This window comes from Lygodium microphyllum, chromosome 17 (assembly GCF_053477565.2).
Source record: "Lygodium microphyllum isolate KBCC chromosome 17, Lygodium_microphyllum_v1.1.10, whole genome shotgun sequence".
Classification (NCBI taxonomy): Eukaryota; Viridiplantae; Streptophyta; class Polypodiopsida; order Schizaeales; family Lygodiaceae; genus Lygodium; species Lygodium microphyllum.
In genome coordinates this window covers 28,184,748-28,207,025 of record NC_141151.1, presented here as the reverse complement: position 1 = coordinate 28,207,025, position 22,278 = coordinate 28,184,748, and the positions used below count along the sequence as shown (strand labels likewise).

Below are 22,278 nucleotides of genomic sequence, written 5' to 3'. Positions count from 1 at the left end.
TTGAATATCTATCTCGATTCTCTCTTTCCTCCTGGACCCCAATCCCATCTCTCTTTATTCTTGAATCTTGAAAGTTGAAACTTGAAAGGCTCAACTCTCGAGTCTTTCTTTCTCTCTCTAACCTCCAAGTATTGTTAGTATACTTGTAATTTATAAATTGTGGTTGTAGGTGGGCCCCTTGAATGTGGTGCAAGTTGTTACTGACAATGCATTGAATTATCGGTGCATAGGTCATTTTCTTGAGGCCGAGTTTCCCATGATTGTATGGACTCCATGTGCAAGTCATTGTTTGGACTTGCTCATGGAGGACATTGGGAAGCTCAAGTGGGTGAAGAGGGTGATTTGCAAAGCTACATTAGTTGTCACCTTCTTCATGGTAAAGGTAAAGGTGCTTGCAATGTATTGTAAGTATAGCACACTAGAGTTGAAAAAGCCTTCTTCAACTTGCTTTGCTTACATGTGGTTATTGTTGGAGTGCCTTTATGAGGTGCGGTCTAGACAGTGGTGTCTACTCTATGGAATGAGTGGGATGAGCATGAGACAGAGGAGACCTAAGCCGTGAAACGCTTGTGCCTTAATGAGCAGTTTTAGCAAAAACTCTATGCTGTTGTCATTGTCGTGACTCCCTTTTATAGGGTGTTATGTATGAGTGATTGCGAGGGGTCCGTACAACAGTGAATTTTTCTGAAATTTCTTCAAAGATCAAAGGGCTTTTGTTCTAACAAGTATCCTGGAGCTTCTTCAACACTCAAGGGACCGACATTGATGCATTCTTGGACGTGAAGCTTCAAAGAATGGTGGCTATGGAGTCAAAACAGGGCAGCAAGCTTTAAGAATCCAATTTTTGGATTATTTCCTTCAATTTCATGGGGCTTTTGTTGTCTACAACCCCGGGAAGGTTGAATTGAAGGCATTCTTCAAAGATTGGGCTTACATTGAAGAAATTCTTCAAGTTTGAAAGCATTTTCAGTCTCTTGAACATGGCAATTTCTGAAAATTCATGGAATCTATGATTCTAATGAGAATTTACATTCATTAAAGCTCAAAGGATCTTCTCTAACAAGCTATTGTAGACTTCCATCAAATCATTGACTTTTTTTGAATGCATTGGAACAATCTTATTGATCGGGAGCTGAAGATTATATGGGAGCAATCATATTGGACAAAGAAGGTTGATTGGTTGGATTCATCTACTATTTTCCATCAACATTAAAGAGGTAATTCTATTGCTTTCAGCTTAATCTCTCTTTTTATCCAATTGTTGAACTAGTCCCACTGCTCATAAGAGAGATTGAGTGTAATAGAACCTCTTAATTCCTATTGAAGGCATGTAGAATTCAGCCCAGGACCGATTATGATTGTTTGATGAGTTCTTTTCTGCCCATTCAAATGTTGAAGCTCAATTGATTGTATAAATGCTACTCACTGCCTATTTGACTTGGATTTTTGTTGGATGATTGAACATTGATGCTACAGGGCTGAAATATTGATGAAAATGGTAAGTGGGAACATTGTAAAAGTAGCGAGTCACTGTAAAAGGGTAATGCCCTATCCATAGCTCTTTCAATTCAGTCATTTCCCAATATCCACTTGCGTTTCATTAAAGAATTCAAAGGCTTTTTCAGTCAATGCATAGCATCCTTGTTTGATTAGCCATTAGAATGTACTTGCCATGTTGGTTCCCATGAGGAAAAGCTGATGTCAGGCCAGTTGGGAAGACAAAAGAGAGGTGACCCTCCCTTCCCGATTAAGACCCTAAAGGGGCGCACAACCCCGCTTGAGGTGGAACTTTGCACACCCCTCTTGTCTCGGAGCCCATGTAATTCTCAAATTTAGGTGCTGGTATATTCCCCATTATTAGAGTTTGGTACTACTACATCATTGATCAGCCATATTCAGGGTTCCATAAGTGGTTGAAGAACCCTGAAAAGGTGCAGAGCATCTCCTATTTTCAGGGTATCTACAGGTGTTAGACAGAGTTTTTACAGATAAAACAGGAGGTATATACTAATCTACAGGTTATTCTTGAGCCCTACAGGTGCCCCATAACCCTCTCCTGGTTGCTACAGTGGTTTACAAGGGTTTCCTTCACTCAGTGTATTCCTACAGGGTCAAACAGGGTACTTACAGGTGGTGGACAGGGTGCAGGAATTTCCTGTTCAGACCTGAAGATTCAATCACAGCAAATTCTGTCCTGATCCAAATTAGGAACTTGATAGCTCCATTCGAAAGAGGGGATCCTAAGCTTCGATTTGAATCAAAAAGTTTGGTGATCTGACATTGGAAGCTCAAGTTATTGCTGATTTTCTGACACTAGGTATGTTGAGACAGTACCCAGACAGCATACAGGGGGATACTGTTTGACATTGTTTCACCCAAAGTATCCAACCCAAGTCTATATCTTTTGAAAACTGGTATATCCCTATATAATAAGCTTTCCATAGGGCTATTAAGCATGGGGATTGGTGCTATATTCTGAAAGAAACAGGGGATTAAGTGACAAACTGTCTACTACTACATCATTGTTTCCTAATGGCCAGGAATAAGAAGAAAGATCCTATTTCTGAGGCATTGAATGATGGTGTCAGAGACTTCCAAGAGGATCAAAATTACACAACTGAAGCCCATAATGTTGATCAAATAGATGAAGAATTGAGCATTGGGATTGCTTATAGCACACATCAAGGACAACATGACATACATGAAGAGCACGCAGGGAATGATTATCTCCTATTGTCAAAAGAGTTGGGACATGTCAATGAAGGCCTTTCTAAGGATTTGAAGGCTTTCAATGAAGGTTTAACCTATATGAATCAAGGTTTGTTGCAAGGGATGGCACAAGTAAACCAAGGAATCTCTGATTTGCAGCAAAGCAATAAATCCTTATTTCAAGAGCTCATCTCAGCCATAAAGGAAATTGGAAGCAAGCCACAAAGAGAACCTCAAACTATTGAAGATTCCTATACAATTCCCTTTGTTGGTAATCCTTCCCATCCAAGCAAAGAGAAGTCTCAGCCAATAATGCACACTTTTGAAAGGGGAGAACCATCTGGAGTGAGGGGCAACCATCATCCTTCACAAATTCATGGCATTCATATCCCAAGGCCTCGGTTTAGCAGTCCAAAGGATAATCATAGACATGAAGGGGAACAAGACAACACTCCATGGGGTAATGATTATCATGGATGTGATCCCTTTTACAAGAATTTTTATCATCAGCCCTCAAATGCACAAAAAGGAAATGCAATCAACAATCAAGTTCATGAAGGTGGAAGGCATGATGAGCGAAAATCAGCTCATGACATCCCAAACCAAGAGCATGTTTCAAATGGACAACCTTCATCTCATGGTTTTGGGCCACCTACTTTTAGACAAAATTCATGGAATAAAGATTCATGGAGACAACAATCTCATGGGCAGCCATCTTACAATGAAAAAGAATATAAGGAGAAGATTAATATCACTAATTTCAAAGGAGATAATGCTTCATCTTCGGAATGAAAGGAGTGGATCAATAAGCTTGAATTGTACTTCACCCTTTACCCTAGAAGTGAAGAGGCCAAGATTTATTTCGCGGCTCTTCATCTTGAAGGTTACGCCCATACTTGGTGCCGTTACATGCAAAAGATTGGGCAAAACTTTGACTCTTGGGAGGAGTTCAAGCAAACAATGATTGATGTCTTTGTGTCTCCTTTGGAAAAAGAAAGACTTCAAAGAAGATGGTAGGCATGCGCTCAAAGAGGAATGTCCATTAGAGACTATTCCAACATCTACTTGAATCTTTCTATGTATGTTGAAGGTATTTCAGATTTTGCTAAGCTGAATAAATACATTTTTGGTCTTGACCCTGCCCTATCATTGGAGGTAGGAGCTCAACAACCAAAAACATTACATGAGGCCATACAATTGGCTGAAAGATACTCCTTGAAGTACAAAAGAGATACAGGAAATTTCTAGCAAAGAAGTATGGGCAATAATATTTCCAATCAACCTACAAAGTATGGGTAAGTTTTCAGCCAATCAAGAGACTCTTTTAGGCAAGAAAACAGAGGTTATAACAGTCAAAACAGTTATAACAGCAAAGTGCTAACATTTCCCACTGTTTGTGCCTCTAAACAGGGTGGAAATTTTGTACAGAAATAGGGGCAAATTTTCAGAAATGTGGTTGAGCCAAGAGGTACTCTTTCAAGAGCTGAAAATGCTCCTAAACTGCCCCAAAACAGTTCTAACAGCAACTTCCTTCCTCATGACAAGCTTAGGGAAATGCATGCAAAAGGATTATGCTTCAAATGTGGGGAGAAGTGGTCACAAGATCATAAGCTGACGTGTAAAGTTAAGAACTCAAAAATCAACATGGTGATCACTCAAGAAGTGGAAGTTGAAGAAGAAGAAGATCAAGAGGGAAATTTACAGCATGTTGATGCATATCCAATGGTTGAAGAGATTCATGACGAAGAGAATGCCACCAACGAAGAATTCTATGATCCTATGGATGGATTTCCTTTTGATCCAGGTGGTAATCATGATTCTCATGCTTCCTTGTGTACCATCTCACATGATGCATGGACCGGTTGCAAAGGGAAAAATACACTTAGACTCAAAGGTTTCATTAATGGCAAGGTTGCACATATTTTAGTGGATACGGGCAGCACTCATAGCTTCGTCAACACCAAATCTTTGAATGGGCTGAAGTTGCTACCCATTGATATGGATTCTTCCTTGTGGATACAAGTTGCCAATGGTGCATATGAGTCTAGTAAAGAAGTGTGTCCATGTACTTCAATTGAGTTATTGCCCTCTTGCACAATAAAAGTAGACTTGATCACTTTGGATATGGGGCCTATTGACATTGTCATTGGATGTAATTGGTTAAAAATACTTGGCAAATTTACCTTGGACTTGGAGGAAATGCAAATGGGATTTAATTGGCAAGGACAACACATAGAGTTGAAAGGCATAGACCACAAACAAATAGAACTCATTTCCATAAAGAAATTGTGAAAATAAATCAATGCCAAGTCATACATCTTCACTCTTTTGCTAGCAAAAGTAGATGAAGGGCAATCAACAAATCAGCCATCTTTTTCTTCAAAGAAAAGGGATCCAAGATTAAAAGAGCTATTGGAGGAATACAAGGATTTATTTCAACCACCATCATCTTTACCTCCAAAGCGAGAGGTTGACCATCCTATTGATTTGTTTCCTAACACAAAGCCCATCAACAAACCTCCCTATCATTTATCTAAGTTTAAAAGGGAAAAAGTGGAGCGACAAGTCAAAGAATTGCTGCAAATGGGTTTAATTCAGCAAAGTCAATCACTGTTTGCCTCTCCCGTGCTCTTAGTAAAAAAGAAGGATGGATCATTTCGCACGTGTATTGAATATCGAGATTTGAACAAGTCAACGGTCAAGAATAGGTATCCTATTCTCCGAATTGATGATCTTTTAGATGAGCTTAAAGGTGCAAAGGTCTTCACCAAAATAGATCTTCGATCGGATTATCATCAAATTTAAATGAAGGAAGAAGATGAGTTCAAAACAGCCTTTAGGACTGAAAGAGGGTTATACTACTTCTTGGTTATGCCATTTGGGCTTTCCAATGCACCCACTACTTTTCAAGCTCTCATGAATAAAATATTGCAGCCCTTCTTGTTCAAAACAATCATTGTTTTCTTTGATGATATCCTAATCTATAGCAAATCCAAGGATAAGTATTTGAAGCATATGAGAGAGGTCTTTGACACATTACGAAGACACACACTCTTTGCCAAGATGACGAAGTGTTCTTTCATGGAAGATGAAGTTGAATATTTAGGGCATGTTGTGGGAGAACAAGGGATTAGAGTGGACCCCAATAAGGTAAAATGTGTTAAAGAATGGCCTACTTCTACGAATGCAACCTCTTTGAGAGGATTCCTTGGGTGATCGTCCTTCTATAGAAGGTTCATAAAAAATTATGCTCATGTGGCGGCTCCATTGACGGATAGACTAAAAAAGGAAGTTTTCTTTTGCGACTCCGTCGCCGATCAAAGTTTCAATGAGCTGAAATCTCTTTTAATTTTAGCACCCATTCTTGTATGTCCGGATTTCTCTAAGGAGTTTATCATATGTGCGGATGCTAGTGGAAGAGGAATTGGGGTTGTTTTATGTCAAGATCATGGAGTCATAGCTTATGAGAGCCGAAAGCTTGATGACAAGGAGCGTCAACTACATGTTTATAAGTGAGAGATGTTAGCTATATTGCATGCTATCAAAAAGTGGCATCATTACATCTATGGCAGTCATTTCAAGGTCAAAAGCGATCATCGTGTGCTGAAATACTTTCTTTCACAACCAAATTTATCTCCCAAGTAAGACGATGGTTAGCTACTCTTTAAGGATATGACTTTGAAATATCTTATATGGCTGGAAAAGAGAATGTGGTGAGGGATGCCTTATCAAGAATGTGGGCATGTTTCATTTCTACCGTTTCAATCGTGCATAAGGATTGGATCCATAACATTCAAGAGGAGTATTTGCTTGATGAGCAAACATCAAAGATGATGAAAGAATTTCAGAAAAGCAAAGAAGAGTATCCAAGTTTCAAATGGCACAACGGTCTTTTATGGTATCGTGGTAGAGTATTCTTGACACCACAATTTTCTTTCAAAGACCGTAACTTGCATGAGATGTACTCTTCACCTTTAGCGGGACACCATGGTTTGTACAAAACATTTGACAATATCCATAAGAGTTTCTATTGGAAGGGCATTTGGAGGGATGTTAAGGATTATGTTATGCAATGTCTTCCGTGTCAACAAAATAAAGATTCCTCTCTTCTACCCGGTGGTTTATTTCAACCACTTTCTATTCCTCAAGGTAAGTGGACTGATATTACAATGGATTTTATAATGGGATTACCTACAACAAAGCATGGGTGGAATAGCATTTATGTGGTGGTGGACTGGTTGACTAAATCAGCTCATTTTATCCCTACCAAGGCTCAATTTACAACAAAGTAAGTGGCTGAGCAGTTCATGGAATATATTTTTAAGCTTCATGGTATGCCATTGAAGATAGTATCCGATTGTGATACTAAGTTCATGGGAAGTTTTTGGAGGAGTTTATTCACTTCTATGGGAACAATTTTGACTCCTAGCACGGCATATCATTCTCAAACCGATGGCCAAACTGAGCGTGTCAATAAATGGTTGGAAGTCTATCTTCGTCATTTTTGCCATGACACTCAAGCTTTGTGGGATCATTGGTTACATCTTGCTGAATTCTGTTATAATAACACTCACCATATGAGCATTGGCATGGCACCATTTGAAGCGCTTTATGGATACAAAGTGCAAATACCTTCAGCTCTTTTTCATGAAGATGTGAATCCATAAGCCAAGGCTGAAGTTGAGAAAATGGAAGCTCTTTTGCATCAATGTAAGGGAAACATTAAGAAGGCACAAGATGTTATGAAGGCTTATGCTGATGAAAAGAGGAGACTTTTGGAGTTTGAAGAAGGAGATTGGGTATTTTTCAAAGTGCCTAAATCTAGGTATGCTTCTCTCAAAGGCGGTCATAATAAGCTGGCTTATTGTTACTATGGGCCTTATCAAATCCTCAAACAAGTTGGTGAACTTGTCAGAGTGCAGCGGTGCGGAAGCGTAGGACTGAGAGAGAGAGAACGCAGAGAGAGAAAGAGACAGTGGAAGATGAAGATTTGCTGTATAAAGTGTGCTGAATACAAAGATATGCAGATATATACACGGGCGCAGTGCGCTGGACTGCGTATCTCCACCTCGACGATGCAACCTGCTGTTCACCTCGAAGTCCGCTGCAGTCTGCACTGTGTCCTGTCTGAAATCTGCGAACAGAGACGGAATCTGCGCGTGTCACCGGTCTGTAATCTGCGAGCAGAGAAGTGTAGGAGACTGCTGGAGATGTCGGCTATTTATAGCCAGAAATCTGGGGAAAAATGAGGCGCCAGAAAATTGCCTGTCAGCTGCATTAAATGCAACCGACTGCCTGCACAGGTCAGACTACCACGTGGCAGTCCGATTGTGCAGTCCGACTGCACTCTGCTGTACCTGTCCGACTGCACCTGCTTGGCTGTGATCTCTAACACCCCCTCTCAAAGCCTGGGCAGGGTAGAAGCCTGAGGGATCTGGAATGTCTCCGAAGTAGAGCCTGGGGAAGTGCCTTCGTAAACAAATCCGCAAGATTGTCCTCCGTCTTGCAGTACTCCATAGTGATGGTCTCATCCAGAAGCTTTTCTCTGATGAAGTGGTACTGGATCTCTATGTGTTTCGTCCGGGCATGAAAAACAGGGTTCCGTGCCAAGGCAATGCAACTCTCATTGTCACATTGCAACAAAGTAGGACGAGTCTGGGGGCACCCAAGCTCCTCCGATAACCTCCGAAGCCACACAGCCTCACATGTGGTGGAAGACGCGGCCGATACTCCGCCTCAGTAGACGAAAGGCTACCGTGGGCTGCTTCTTGCTACTCCATGAGATAACACTTGCACCCAAGGTAAAACAGTAACCTGTAGTAGACCGCCTGTGGTCCACATCACCGGCCCAATCCGAGTCGCTCCAACCTGCAAGTACAAGATCTGAACCATCTGTCCCTGCGGGATAATGAATCCCTAAATCAGACGTCCCCAGCAAATATCGAAGTATCCTCTGAGCAGCCTGCCAATGCACCGTCTTAGGTTTACTCATGAATCCTGCCAAGAGCCTAACAGCAAAACAAAGATCAACCCGAGTGTTGAGAAGCCAAATCAAGGACCCAATCAACTGACGATAGCAGGAAGCATCCGCCATAGGAGAAGCTGAATGGGAAGCGGCCTTCCAGTTCGGATCCATAGGAGTAGAAAGGGTCCAACAATCCTCCATCTCAAAACACACCAAGAGCTCCTGTACATATCTCTGTTGAGAGATGAAGATCCCCCTCTGAGACTCATAAATCTCATGGCCCAAAAGGAAATGGAGTAGACCCAAGTCCGTCATCTCGAACGTCCGATGTAAAGCTGACTTCGTCTCTTGAGCCTGCTGTGCATCATCACTTGTGACAATCAAATCATCAACATATAATACAAAAAGCACACAACCATCCTCGGAAGTGTGAACATAAAGCTGCGGATCGGCCTTGGAACGCCGATAGCCCAACTAAGACTGGAGGAACGAATCAATCTTCTTGTTCCATGCACGCGGAGCCTGCTTGAGGCCATACAAGGCCTTCCTCAACCTGTAGACTTTTCCATCTGAAGATCCAAAGCCAGGAGGCTGCTCAACATAGATCTCCTCCTTCAAATCACCATTGAGGAAGGCCGACTTCACATCCAATTGGTAAACAGGCCATCTCCTATGGTCAGCCAAGGCAAGAACAACTCTAATGGTCGCCATACGAGCTGTGGGGGCAAAAGTATCATGACAATCAATCCCTGGGCGCTGTGCAAAACCTTTAGCAACAAGGCGAGCCTTGTGCTTATCCAAAGAACCATCGCTAAGGTATTTGGTCTTGAAGATCCACTTGACGCCAATCACCTTCTTATTTGGGGGGTGGGGCACGAGTGACCAAGTGCCATTCCTCTCAATAGCCTCCAACTCGGCTTCCATAGCTTTCTTCCATGGTGTGGACTGTAAAGCCTCCTTTACAGAGGTGGGCTCTCGATTTTGCATAACACGGGTCATCAAACAATAGTTAGAGCAAACAAGCTCCGTAGAATGTGCCTGGTGCCGCCGTGACCGCCGCGGATCATCCTACGGCCCCCACTCCTCAGGAACCTCCTCGATCCCTGAATCACGGAGTGTGTCACGGGCCCATCGAGGAGGAGGCCGAACCTCCCCTCGTCTCTCTCCATCAGCAGAAAACTCTGGAATATCCACCGGTGGTAACTCCTCAGGGGCGACCAGTGGAACAGTAGACTCTGTGTCAGAAACAGAATCATAATCAAAAGGCACGGGCTCCAGCGGAACACTAGCAGGAGTCCAACTCTCCCCTGGATCTCCAAGAACGGGATGCTCCTCACCCGTTGATATAGTTGGAACCTCCACAAACCGCACATCTCGACTAGTGTACACATCCCGCTTGACGGGATCATACAATCGATAGCCTTGGGACTGGGAGCTATAGCCAACAAATACCTGTCTTCGGGAAGCTGATTCGAATTTATCACTGTGAGCCTTGGGAATGTGAACATAGGCATCACACCCAAAGACCCTAAAGTAAGAAACATCGGGCTTGGTCCCAAAGTAAGCCTCAAAAGGGGTCATCCCTTCAACGGCCGAAGTGGGGGATCGATTAAGGATGTGGACTGTAGTAGCCACAGCCTCGGCCCACAGAACCTGAGGGGTCTGTCGGTGCTTCATCATGGTGCACACCATCTCGATCACACTGCGGTTTTTCCGTTCAAGAATGCCATTTTCTTGAGGAGTGTTGGTATTGGCAAACTTTTGGCGAATACCTTTATCTGCACAAAACCGAGCAAACTCATTAGAAACAAATTCACCGCCCTTGTCGGATCGCAAGGTCTTCAACTTCCGGCCCGATCGGTTCTCCTCAAAGAGAAGCCAATCCTTGAAGTGTGAGAAAGCTTCTGACTTTAATGCCAAAAAATAGGCCCATGTCATCTTGCTGTAGTCATCTACAATCAGCATGAAGTACGAGCTCCCACGCAAGGACTCATTCCTCATAGGGCCACATAGATCTGTAGATACAAGCTCCATCGGTGTAGTAGACCGCTCCGAAGCTGTGTGGGGAATGGCATCCCTATGTTGCTTCCCCCGAATGCAGGAGACACATGGCTGCTGGCTCACCACTATATTCGGCAACCCTCGAACAAGCTGTCCACGTGACGCCCTCCGAAGATAATCATAGTTGAGGTGACCAAACCGAGCATGCCATAACTCTGACTGTGACTGAGAGGTAAGAAGAAGAGTAGAGAGGGCGGTGGAAGACTTCAACTTATAAATGCCATTCTCCTCATATCTGGATGATAGAACCTTCCTCGATCCACTATCAAGGACTCGCACCGTAGTACTGTCAAACTCCACCAAAAGTCCAAGGGAGCAAATCTTATGAACTGATAGGAGATGATACCCTAATCCAGGTACATGCAAAACCTTGGAGGTATGGGTACCACCTCGTCCATCTGGAATAAGCTGCATCTTACCCCGTCTTGCAATAGATACTGAAGAGCTATCTCCAATGAGAATCTACCCACGCGAGGGTCACAACTGGGCAACACCATCTGATGAAGGAGTCGTGTGCCGGGAGGTACCACTATCAACGATCCACTCTCGAGCTTGGGGAGCCGTCATCGCAACATCAGAAGCATTCGGTGAAGAGTCCTCAATGACAGCTAGATGAAGAAATGGAGCTGATGAGGGTGCAGCCACCGCTCCAGAATCCTTTGTGTCCTTCTTGTTGGTGTCCTTCTTGTCTTTGTCAGGACAATCCTTCTTCCAATGGCCAGTCTTTCCATAAATATGACATGTGGATTCTTTGTCCTTGTCCTTCTTGGACTTGTTATCCCCCTTCTTCTTCTTTTGGTCCTTCCCCTTCTTCTGAGAGGCCTGACCTGTCAACGCCTCCGACTTGGAAGCATTCTGTCCCTTTAGCTGTTCCTCTTGGTCCAAGACCATAGGAACCAACTCTTCCCACCGAAGGGTAGACTCCCGCCCCAAAGCAATGAGGGCAGAGTAGAATGTACCGAATCGTGGTGGCAACTGGGACAAAAGTGTGATCGCCATGTCTTCGGAGGAAATCGGCTTCTCCGCATTTTGAACCTGCATCTGAAGCTGCCTTAGCTTGTTGATGTGCTCCCGCAGCGAAGAAGGCTTGTTTACGGACAAGGTCCGCATCTGTACCTCCAAAGAAACCCGCTTCATAAGGGTCATCCGATTGTACATCTGATCAAGCTCCAGCCATATCTCCTGAGCTACCGTCAAGTGCTCGATGTGAGCGATCACGGCTGTAGTACATGATAGAAAAAGAAAGGAACGAATCCTGGCATTCAGTATGTCCCAATGAGATTGAGCCTTGGCCAACTCCGCACGAGCATCGGAAGAGAGTTTGGACTCATCTCTTACCGAGGGCCGGTCGATCTCCTGTACCAGCTCCGCCAAATCATAGGACTCAAGGATGGCCAACATCATAACGCGCCAAATCATAGGATGTCGCCGTCGAGCTTCTGATCTGCAGGAAGAGCCGGTAAGACAGGCACCTTCCAGTCCATAATCGACTGGAACTCCAAGTCAATCTCTGTAGACATCTTCACCTGTAATGCCTTCACAAATGCAAAAGCAGCCCCCTCTGACTGTGAAAACTCAGCCTGCTAAGGCTCTTCCGCGTCCTGAAACTTCTTCACCCGCCGGAGGCGATGAAAAAGCAAAACCTGCACTTGTAGGCTGAAAACTCAAACTTCCTCCGCGTCAAACAGCAGCAAATCCACCACCTGGACTCCTTTCCTGTGCGCCCACGCTTGCCTCAGCCTTGTTCCGAGGCGCAGGCCTCCTGTCTGCCCTCAAATGCTGAAAACACAAATTTGTGTCGCGATAGAAACTCCTCTTCAGGTTGATTCTGCGCTCAGTCAGCCCTCTAACACTGCTCTGATACCAAGTCAGAGTGCAGCAGTGCGGAAGCGTAGGACTGAGAGAGAGAGAACGCAGAGAGAGAAGAGAGAGAAAGAGACAGTGGAAGATGAAGATTTGCTGTATAAAGTGTGCTGAATACAAAGATATGCAGATATATACACGGGCGTAGTGCGCTGGACTGCGTGTCTCCACCTTGACGATGCAACCTGCTGTTCACCTCGAAGTCCGCTGCAGTCTGCACTGTGTCCTGTCTGAAATCTGCGAACAGAGACGGAATCTGCGCGTGTCATCGGTCTGTAATCTGCGAGCAGAGAAGTGTAGGAGACTGCTGGAGATGTAGGCTATTTATAGCCAGAAATCTGGGGAAAAATGAGGCGCCAGAAAACTGCCTGTCGGTTGCATTAAATGCAGCCGACTGCCTGCACAGGTCGGACTGCCACGTGGCAGTCCGATTGCACATTGCTGTACCTGTCCGACTGCACCTGCCTGGCTGTGATCTCTAACAGAGCTTGCATACAAGCTTGATTTGCCTTCTTCAACAAGGATTCATTCTACCTTCCATGTTTCCCAACTTAAGAAATATGTGGATCCAGCCATAAAAGTTTTAGAAGAGTTACCTCCCATGGATGAAGATGGTCTTATCATTTATGAGCCTGAAAAGGTTATTGGCAAAAGAGAAAAGGTTTTAAGGAACCGTTTGTTGTTGGAATACCTTATTAAATGGCGAGCTTTGCCCGTGGAGGAGTCTACTTGGAAACCATCATTGTACCTTGATTATTTTCTATGGCTTTTGCAGGAAACAGAGTAATATCTGAACGAGACAGCTTGCTGTATTAAATTTCTGTCATAAAAATAATTGCTCTATGGTCATCAAAATTGGATTTTTATGTCATGGCTGGATACTAGGGATTGTCTTTACGTTTCTACAGCTTATACATGGTGATTGGACATTTCTTCTTTAAGTTACGGTCAATCTTGTGCAGCAGCCTGTTTTGGACAGTTTCTAATAGTATATTCAAATTTCATACTTGTACTTCATGGACATATGAGATCTTCTTCAGCTTGGAGTTTCATTATAGCATGGATTCATCACTTACAAAGCTATCCTTGTAAACTTTCCTTGTAAATTGTCCCAATTCCAGCTTTGAGGACAAAGCTTTGTTAGGCCAGGATGGCTTGTAATAAAGCATAAATGCCTTAGTCTAGGGTAAGTATAAAAGGTGGAGATGTAACATGTGAAGCATCTTTTTTGCCATTATACAATATTACTTGTTTGAGGTCTTAACCTCCCACCATCTAAGAGGGTGAATACTCTTGGCCACCATAGCTTGGGGTGCATGCCTTGCTGCAGCCACTCATCATTTGATTCTCAACCAACATTGGTAACACCATTTCATGCCCAGTCACCTTGGCTATGGTTTCTTGGCATTTTATGTCTATTTCTTGTATTTTAAGTTTAAAGGCTTGCTGTGGGAATTAGTTTCTTTACAATTTGCCTTTGGTGGGACATTGCTTGTATCTCTTCTTCAACTAGTGGGTTAGATACATATATCCCAATGGTTCTTGATCCTATTGGGATTGGTAAAGGCATTGTGCTTGACATTTTAGAGCACTCTGATCTAACACCACTTGTTGATCTTGAAACTTCCTTTGGGCATCCTTGACCCAATCTTTTACTTTGTCAATCAGTTCTGATTGGTGTTTGGGGTCAGGATATTCCCCCACTTTTGCACTCTCAGGCTTGGAGGAAATCATAAACTTCTTAATGATATTACACTGTTTTCATGAGAAACAAAGTAACCATGGGGGTAGTTGACTCAAAGAGGAAATTTAATAAACAGCCAAACTTCAAAACAGTTGGTAAGATTTGGGGATTGTCTATTCCAATGTCAACAAGCATCTCATATAGACATAGGCATTTCACTCGGTGTGACCCTCCTACTGACGAGGACTTTCTAGATCTGACTCTTAGAACTCTCTGGTTTCAAGATAAACCTGAAAATTGGAATGATAGAGTGCATGTGATTGGTAATTTCTGAGTACTTGTATTAGCTGTTTGTGTATCTAAATACAAATGCAGTTAGTTTGAGTAGGAACAAGAGAAGGGTATTCTCAGCCTTAGGGCATCAAAATGTTGTGACAGTCCAAGAGCACCTTCACACTAGGGAATTCATCATAAATACCTTGAAATTGCAACACGGGTTGCATGATTGGCTTTGTTGATGCTGCTATAAAAGTTTTAGATGATTGACCTAATGTGAGTTCATGAATTCGATAGTGCAGTGTGTCGTGGATCGGTCTATAGAGCTTTGGGATTAATGGTGGCAGCTTCTCCCTGTGCTCTAGCCGTTGCTCCTCTTGCTTATGCAACTGCAGTGAGTGCTTGTGCCAGCAAAGTAAGTGTGTTGAAAAAGAACAGAATGGCTGTCCTTTGTCTAAGTCAGCTAGAGTCGAAATTTAAATGTTTTCATTGCTGTTCAAACAAACACCATGATCTCTGATGTCAAAATTTACATTTTCACTATGGATAATCAATTGCTTATTTACAGGTTGATGATTGATGTGTCCTATTAATGTTTAAAAGTTTTGGAATAGATAAGCTATGCTTAACCCACATTGCCCAAGCATGTCAGACATCACATCTTACAAGGTTTTCCTGACTTGCCTTATAAGCACAAGTCTGTTTTGCCATCATCACTGAACAAGGTTTCTCTATCTATCAGCAGTTTGTCTATCAGCCGCTCTATTAATCAAGGTGGGGCGTTCCTTATGCCTGCTGTTGTGTTTGCGACTTTAGCAATCATTTGTCTTTAGCTTAGCTAGTGGTGTGAGTAGTTTACCAACTAGAACACAGAAGCTCTAAAATTAAAGGAAAAAGAGAGAGAAAACATCGGAGAAGATATCAGAGAACATTTCCCCTTGAAAGTGGTCTGACTTGCAAGTTTCTGCTTTTGGGGATTTCAAAGTTAAAGTTTCTACATCTGAAGGCCTCAAATTCCCATGTACGATTAATCTATAGACCATCAATCTGAATGACTTTAGCAACCATTCATCTTTGGCTTATTTAGTGGTGTGAACAGTTTACCAACTAGAATAAAGAAGCTCCAAAACATAAGGCACAAGGGAGAAGAAACATTGCAGAAGACATCTGAGAACATTTTCCCTTGAAAGTGGCCTGACTTGCAAGTTTCTGCTTTTGGGAATTTAAAGGAAAACTTTTTTATATCTGAAGAACCCAAATTTCCATGCATGATTGAATCTATAAACCATCAATCCAAATGATAAAATCCTTGTATGCATATTGTATTTCCATAGCTAATCATCTTAATGACCAATGTGGTCATCAGGGCACCTTGGGGCCTGGCTGGCCTGGCTCAACTGAGGTGTTGTAATTGTCTATGATCATTGTCTCACCAGCACCATGATGGAAAAAAGAGTTCTGATTTTGGTCTTCTGGAAACTCATTGAGGGGTCACTCTGCTGTTGGGTTTGTCTTAAGGAATACTACTGAAGTGAGTGAGATGCAGAACCAGGTTGGTCATGCTGGTTTGATATCACTTGCTGACAAAAGCACTGTAGTTGTTTTTTCCAGCGCAGGAGCCTCAACTCTAAAATTCATGTAAGCGGGAAGGTTGTGCCTGCTTTTCAGCTTTGTCTCTGGGTACTAAGGCATTGCTTGGCCTGCAGGCACTTGGTCCACTCGGGGCGAGCAATTCTTTCAATTCAACTTATGCCCTAAACTATGCTTGCTGCCACAACCAATGATCATTCATAAATCAACAATGATCTGAAGTGCTCATGTGGTCTTTAAAAGGCAAAGATGTTCTGAAGAGTCAAACACATGCCCTTGCTGTTAGTGTAGCATCCCCCTTAGGGCCCTTTCTTGACAGTTTTCTGTGGGATACTTCTGCAGGAAGCATCGTCCTGTTTGGAGGGGAGGTTATATGGATTGTTTTGCCCATCCTCTTCCATGACATGTGTAATACTGGTGTCTTCCGGCTTCCTTACAGGTAATAGCATCCATGCCCTTGACAAACAACCCGGACTTAAGTCCTTCCACATTTGTCTCAAAGAGGACATGCCATATATAGTGTGTGTGATTCTGTATGGGAATGTGGAGAAAAGTGAGCTCATACTAGGCAAATGCCTATGGCTGTAAAGCCAACCCTTTATGGGTTAACTGCTAGATGAAGTAAGTGAACTCTTTGGGCTTGGATTTGCCATAGAGTAAGAGCCAAAATTTTTGAAGAAAATGATGGTGGAGAAAAGTGAGCTCACAGTAGGCAAGTGCCTATGGCTGTAAAGCCAACCCTTTATGGGTCAACTGCTAGATGAAGAAAGTGAACTCTTTGGGCTTGGATTTGGCATAGAGCAAGGGCCAAAAATTTTGAAGAAAATGATGGTGGATCCCAATCTCCTCAATTCTTTGACACTGGAAGTTTCAAGTGCATCTTTTGAAAGGAAAGGGTCACACAAAAGTCATTCTCCAAGATCCTGTTTGAGTTGTCTTTGTGCCTTCTTTTACTGGAGTAACATCAAGTTGGATTTGTGAGTTGTGTGAGTTAGCGCTAAAAACTTTGAAGAAAATGATGGTGAGTCACCAGGTTCCTCAGTTCTTCTACACTGGAAGTGTCAAACAAGTTCATCTTTTGAAAGGAAAGGATCACACAAAAGTCACTATTCAAGATCCTGAAGTTCTCCTTGTGCCTTCTTTCTCTTGAATAACATTAAGTAAGATCCATTGAGAATGTTGGATTTGTTAAAATTCAATGATGCAAAATTCAAATAGTTGCTGTATGCTTGTTATCACAATACAAGCTTCTCAGGGTTTTCTGAGTGGCTTTGTTGTGGCATTGTGAGGGACATGCTGAGAATTGAAGCCAGTCTCCTAGGGAGTTGGCTGACCCAAATACAGCTACCATAACACATACAATCGATAGCACATCATGTTGCCAAAGGAAGTATAACCAAACAAGAGGCTGCACCATCCATGGGTACCTTGATAGAGCAGTGACTCTTTCAAGCTGTAGTTACTATTGATAATAGATACCTCAAGTCAATTCTCTTGCATACTGTGTGTCCATGATTTTGTTGAAGGCAAGCCGCATCCTAACCTTTAAGATCTCCCAATGCCTCTCAAAGAAGACCACAAGAAGGCTGTCCTTGTGGATGTGGCAGTGCCTGAAGTGTCATCAATATCTCCTCAGCAGGGAAAGGACTCCTACAATGCGACATTAAGGTGAGGAGTGACCGTGGTCCTAGTATAACTTTTGGGGGAGAGGAATTGCTCATCTTGACTCTATAATTGGATGACATGCTTTTGTCTGGGCCAAATGATCAGCATTTTGCGGTTCTCAAAGAAAATTTGCAGCAGGGATTTACTGCTACAACCTTGGCCACTTGCATTGCTTTTTGAGCATGTAGATTCCTACAGTTAGAGTGATGAAGTCCAAGCAAATTGGAGACATTATTTAGCAGTTTCAGAGAACTGCAAGAAGTTACATCCCTTGAAACTGGGTCTGAACCTGATTGATGTGTCACGACATCAGCAGGCTGTTAGCCACCTTGTTTACTCGTCTAACATGTAAGCAGATGTTACAAATGCACATGACTACACCCATGCAGAAGTCACAAGCATAAATAGGCGTTTCCTTACTTGGAATTCACACCTTTGGAGCTTCTTCATCCTCAAAGCTCTCGTGTTCCCTTCCCTTGCATGCCTTTATGGACAATGACTTGCCAAGCTGTTGTAATCAGCATGTCCACCAGTCAGGAATTTTTACTTCCTCTGTGATTCATGCTTCTGGACTCAGCAAGAAACATCCTACAATGGTTGCCACCAATTGTTGAAAGGTTGTATTACATGCATAGTAAAATGTGTTCTGCTTAGATGCTTTTTGGCTGATCTGCAAGTAGGGCAATAGTCTGTATTGACAGTCACAACATGTTGGCAAAATGGCTTCTTATTTGGTTCCATTGTTCAGAAAGGGACAGCCAACTATGAGTGTCTCCAACTTTGAAGGTGCCAAAACACATTCAACTTGCCAATATGAGAAAATAAACTCAACCAAACTATTTTGAAAACCCTTTGTTACTTCGGCATTCCTCTGTGTATATCTAGATTCTATCCCTATGTACAAACTTCCACTAGTCTTTATCTCACTCTAGAAAATTGATCTGTAAGTATTCCACCAAAGATGTCAAATAGTACCGCTGGTTTGGAATTTGCTTCGTGATTAGAGAAGTTTCTTAGGATCTTATCTAATGAAAATGCCAGCTGTTACCTTTTTTTTATTCTGTGAAAAAAGGTGTGGCTAATTACATTACTCAAAAGAAAGAGCCATGAAGTACAAGTGCTCAACAGTCCGGCCACCAGCTGGTACCATAATAGCTGCATGAATTAAATCGGGTATTGGAGTGAAACCCTTCATTGCACCAGGTAACATGAATAAAATGACCTTTATTCTGGACCAGATTTTGCCAAGAGTCCCTTAGAAACTAGGAATTTTTCAAACAAATGGTCAAACCCCCAACAAAACGCTTTTTGTTTTAAGAGATCTCATGCCAATGCTCAAGTAAGACTAGCTCAGATGGCTAGCTAAAGAAGGGACAGGAGCTTGATAAAGCTCAGATCTTATTTTTTTTTCTCCACATCAATAGGCCACAAATATTTAGAGGAGTAGATAGATAGAGGTATGAACTTTGAAACTAAGAACATGCCTAATGTATGGCATCATAGTGTTTGAAGCAATATGAAGAGTCTCTGAAGGAGTCTGCAACAGCACTTTTAATTGGTGAGTTTTCATGGTTGCTGTAAATGTGTTCAGATCAAGGGCCTATTAACCAGTCTGCATGGTTTCTACACTAACAATCCCTATTTTCGATTGCAAACAGCCTAGTGTTTCATGCTTGCAAAAGCACAATGAGGTGCATTCTCATTATGTAAGAGGGAATCCATGACCATATAGCTGAAGGTCAAGTAGATCCCAACATTGTCAAAGCTTTGCTAGAAGTTTTAAGGTTTACCTGGCCATTTAGTTACTTGCTAAAAGTGATTCCTATAGGTTAGTTTTTGCAAGAACTCCTATGCTAATTATTGTGTTCAATAGCATGAGACTCATCAGAGATTGACCTGGTTTCTATACCTATATATGACAACGTAATATGCATTTGTAGAAAAGCTTTCTTCAGAGAGAACTTAAAAGATTTTCAAAAGGCCTTTGGTTGCTTTGATTGGGGAAAGGATCTGCTATCTTGCAAAAACTGTTCACATTATTTGAAGTTTAGTGCTCTTTTACATGGTGCCATGCATGCGGCCATGTGGTATGCCAGCTGTCATGCTTGTGCTATGTGTCACATGTCAAAAATAGTAATATTTTGATAGATAGATGTAATGGACCATCCACCCCCCCTCCCCCCATCACTAGCATGTGAATTTACTCCTAAGCCTTAAGGTAATTTGGACATGATGGGAATAATGGACAATGCATTAGGAATAGTGCATGGCATGGGCAAGATCTTGGAATAATTGGCAAATGTTAGAAGTGCACCGTAAGGATGACATGGGTCACACCAGGGAAATTGTAAGACACTAGGTCCTAATTGCACAACTCCATAGAAAAGATAAGAGAACCATAAGGTGGAAGAGATCCTTACATCTTATATTACAACAATAATAGGAAGATGTATAATGTATGGCTCTAAGATTCCAAGCCATGCATTATCCATCACACTTCTGCACTTTGTATTTATGGAGCACTGTCCCTGCACATTCATGATCGGCCTCAATCAGTCTTTGCAGTCTCATGCTCCAGGCTGCATTCCTTGATCACTTGCTCATGCTCGCTCCATCCTGCACTTGTGATATTACTAATGACTTGCTGGAGAAGATCTTGAACACCCCAAGACAAATCTTGCTAAGGAGAAGAGAAGATGATCTTGTACAAAATGATCCTTCATGTATTGGGGGGCCTTGAGAATAACTATTGACTATTATTTTTAGAGATGTCGGGGCCTAGAATAATTCCAAAATCTATTACACTATTTTTATAGCTCAGGATTTCTCAGCCTTTTTTTTTTCTTCTGGTGACTAATTACTATTTTCGATAGTCTTTCTTCTTAGCAATTTCCAATGTTACAAACTGCTATTTTTAGCAATCTGTTTCTCTTCAGCTCCAGGCTGCTTTCTTACTTGACCATTGACCTCTGCTGATCGTCTTTGACCAACTTTGACTTCATCTTGACAGTCTTTTATTTTTTACTTATAACAGCCCCTGTTCAGGGCTAACATTACCCACCTCCCTATTGGAATGCCAATCTGGTGGCACTCAATGTTGAAGGTAGTGCGCAGAGCAAGCTTCTAAGATAGTAGTTTTTTCCGTGTGTCCATACAGCCAATGCATATAGGTGGGGAAATATGATTGGAGTACGGCTTAGCTGTTGGGGATGAATCATACAGGGCCCTAATCTTACAACAAAATATACATTATACACATTTAACTTTTCAAGAAAACATGCATCATACACAAGCTTCAATCTATATTAAATGTGAAGATTCATGCCTCATAAAAGAGTTGAGGCTTCAAACTCCATGTCCGGTCTATAGGTCAATTGTTAAACATGAGAGAGAATCCCAATACATAGACAGATCATGATACATTAAAATGGCTTGCGTCCACTACTAAAACAAGGTCCAAGATATCAAGACTATAAAAAAAGGTTGATTAAAAAGAAGTAGTAGGCTGACTAAATGAAACAGATACATAGCCTCACATGTCTCAATCAAAGCTAAGATCACATGTATCAACAAATACATAAGCTGCAAGCCAAAGTCTCAAAGTACATCCTTATTCTCGTTCTCACCATCTTTGTCATCATCATCAGTGCCAACATCATTTTCCTCATCATTCCCATCATCCACATCACAAGCTTCGTCATCTAACTCATTATGGAATTCCAAATGACAGGAGCTACTCAAAGTTCTAGTACCACCCATCGAAGGCACAAACACCAAGATAGTAGTCTACTAGGCATGTAAATGAAGAACCTTGTGGATGAAGAATGAAGGCTTGACACTCAGCTAGTAGTGTTGGAAGGAGAATCAACCATATAGATAGTTGGACATGATCGTACTCTATCTCAGTATTGTAAGTGTGCCCGAAACTTGGCTTGGAGAGATGGCTCCAATGTTAGTCAAGGATGTGAAGGCACAACCACTAAGATAGCAATCGACCATGCATGAAAATGAAGAGCCTAGTGAATGAAGAAGAAGGTTTGACGCTTAGTTGGTAAAGATGGAAGGAGAATTGACCACCTAGGTAGTCGAGACGTGCATGTACTCAAATATCGAGGTAGGGCTCCTTTGCTGACCTAGTATCTTAGATGTGCACGAAACTTGACCTGGAGAGATGGATCCAATACTAGTTAAGAATGCGAACATGAAAATGAAGAACCTAGTAGAGTGGTAACCGGTGTCGAATAAGAAGGCATCTTAGTTGGAACAACGATGAGGAATGACAGTTGCCATTGTAAGTGGGGTGATACTTGAAACTCAATCTTGCACGAGAAGACACAACCTCCATCTCCATGCTGATTCATGATGCAAAGGCAAACTCAGGAAGGCAAGGACTAAACATCCATGCCATCAGATAAGTCCATTAGATTTTCCCAATATTGGGCGTTAAATGAAATACAAAACCTAG

The 22,278-nt window shown here is 42.3% G+C and overlaps 1 protein-coding gene across 2 annotated transcripts in view; it reads left to right on the top strand.

Moving 5' to 3' along the window:
• The window catches only part of HMA1 (heavy metal atpase 1), an 86,435-nt gene that overhangs the window by 37,436 nt on the left and 26,721 nt on the right, over positions 1-22,278 (top strand). For both annotated transcript variants that reach the window (XM_087697245.1, XM_087697246.1), the window contains exon 6: positions 14,861-14,973. In XM_087697245.1, the coding sequence (XP_087553371.1) occupies positions 14,861-14,973 (113 nt within the window). The remainder of the gene's footprint in view (positions 1-14,860; positions 14,974-22,278) is intronic.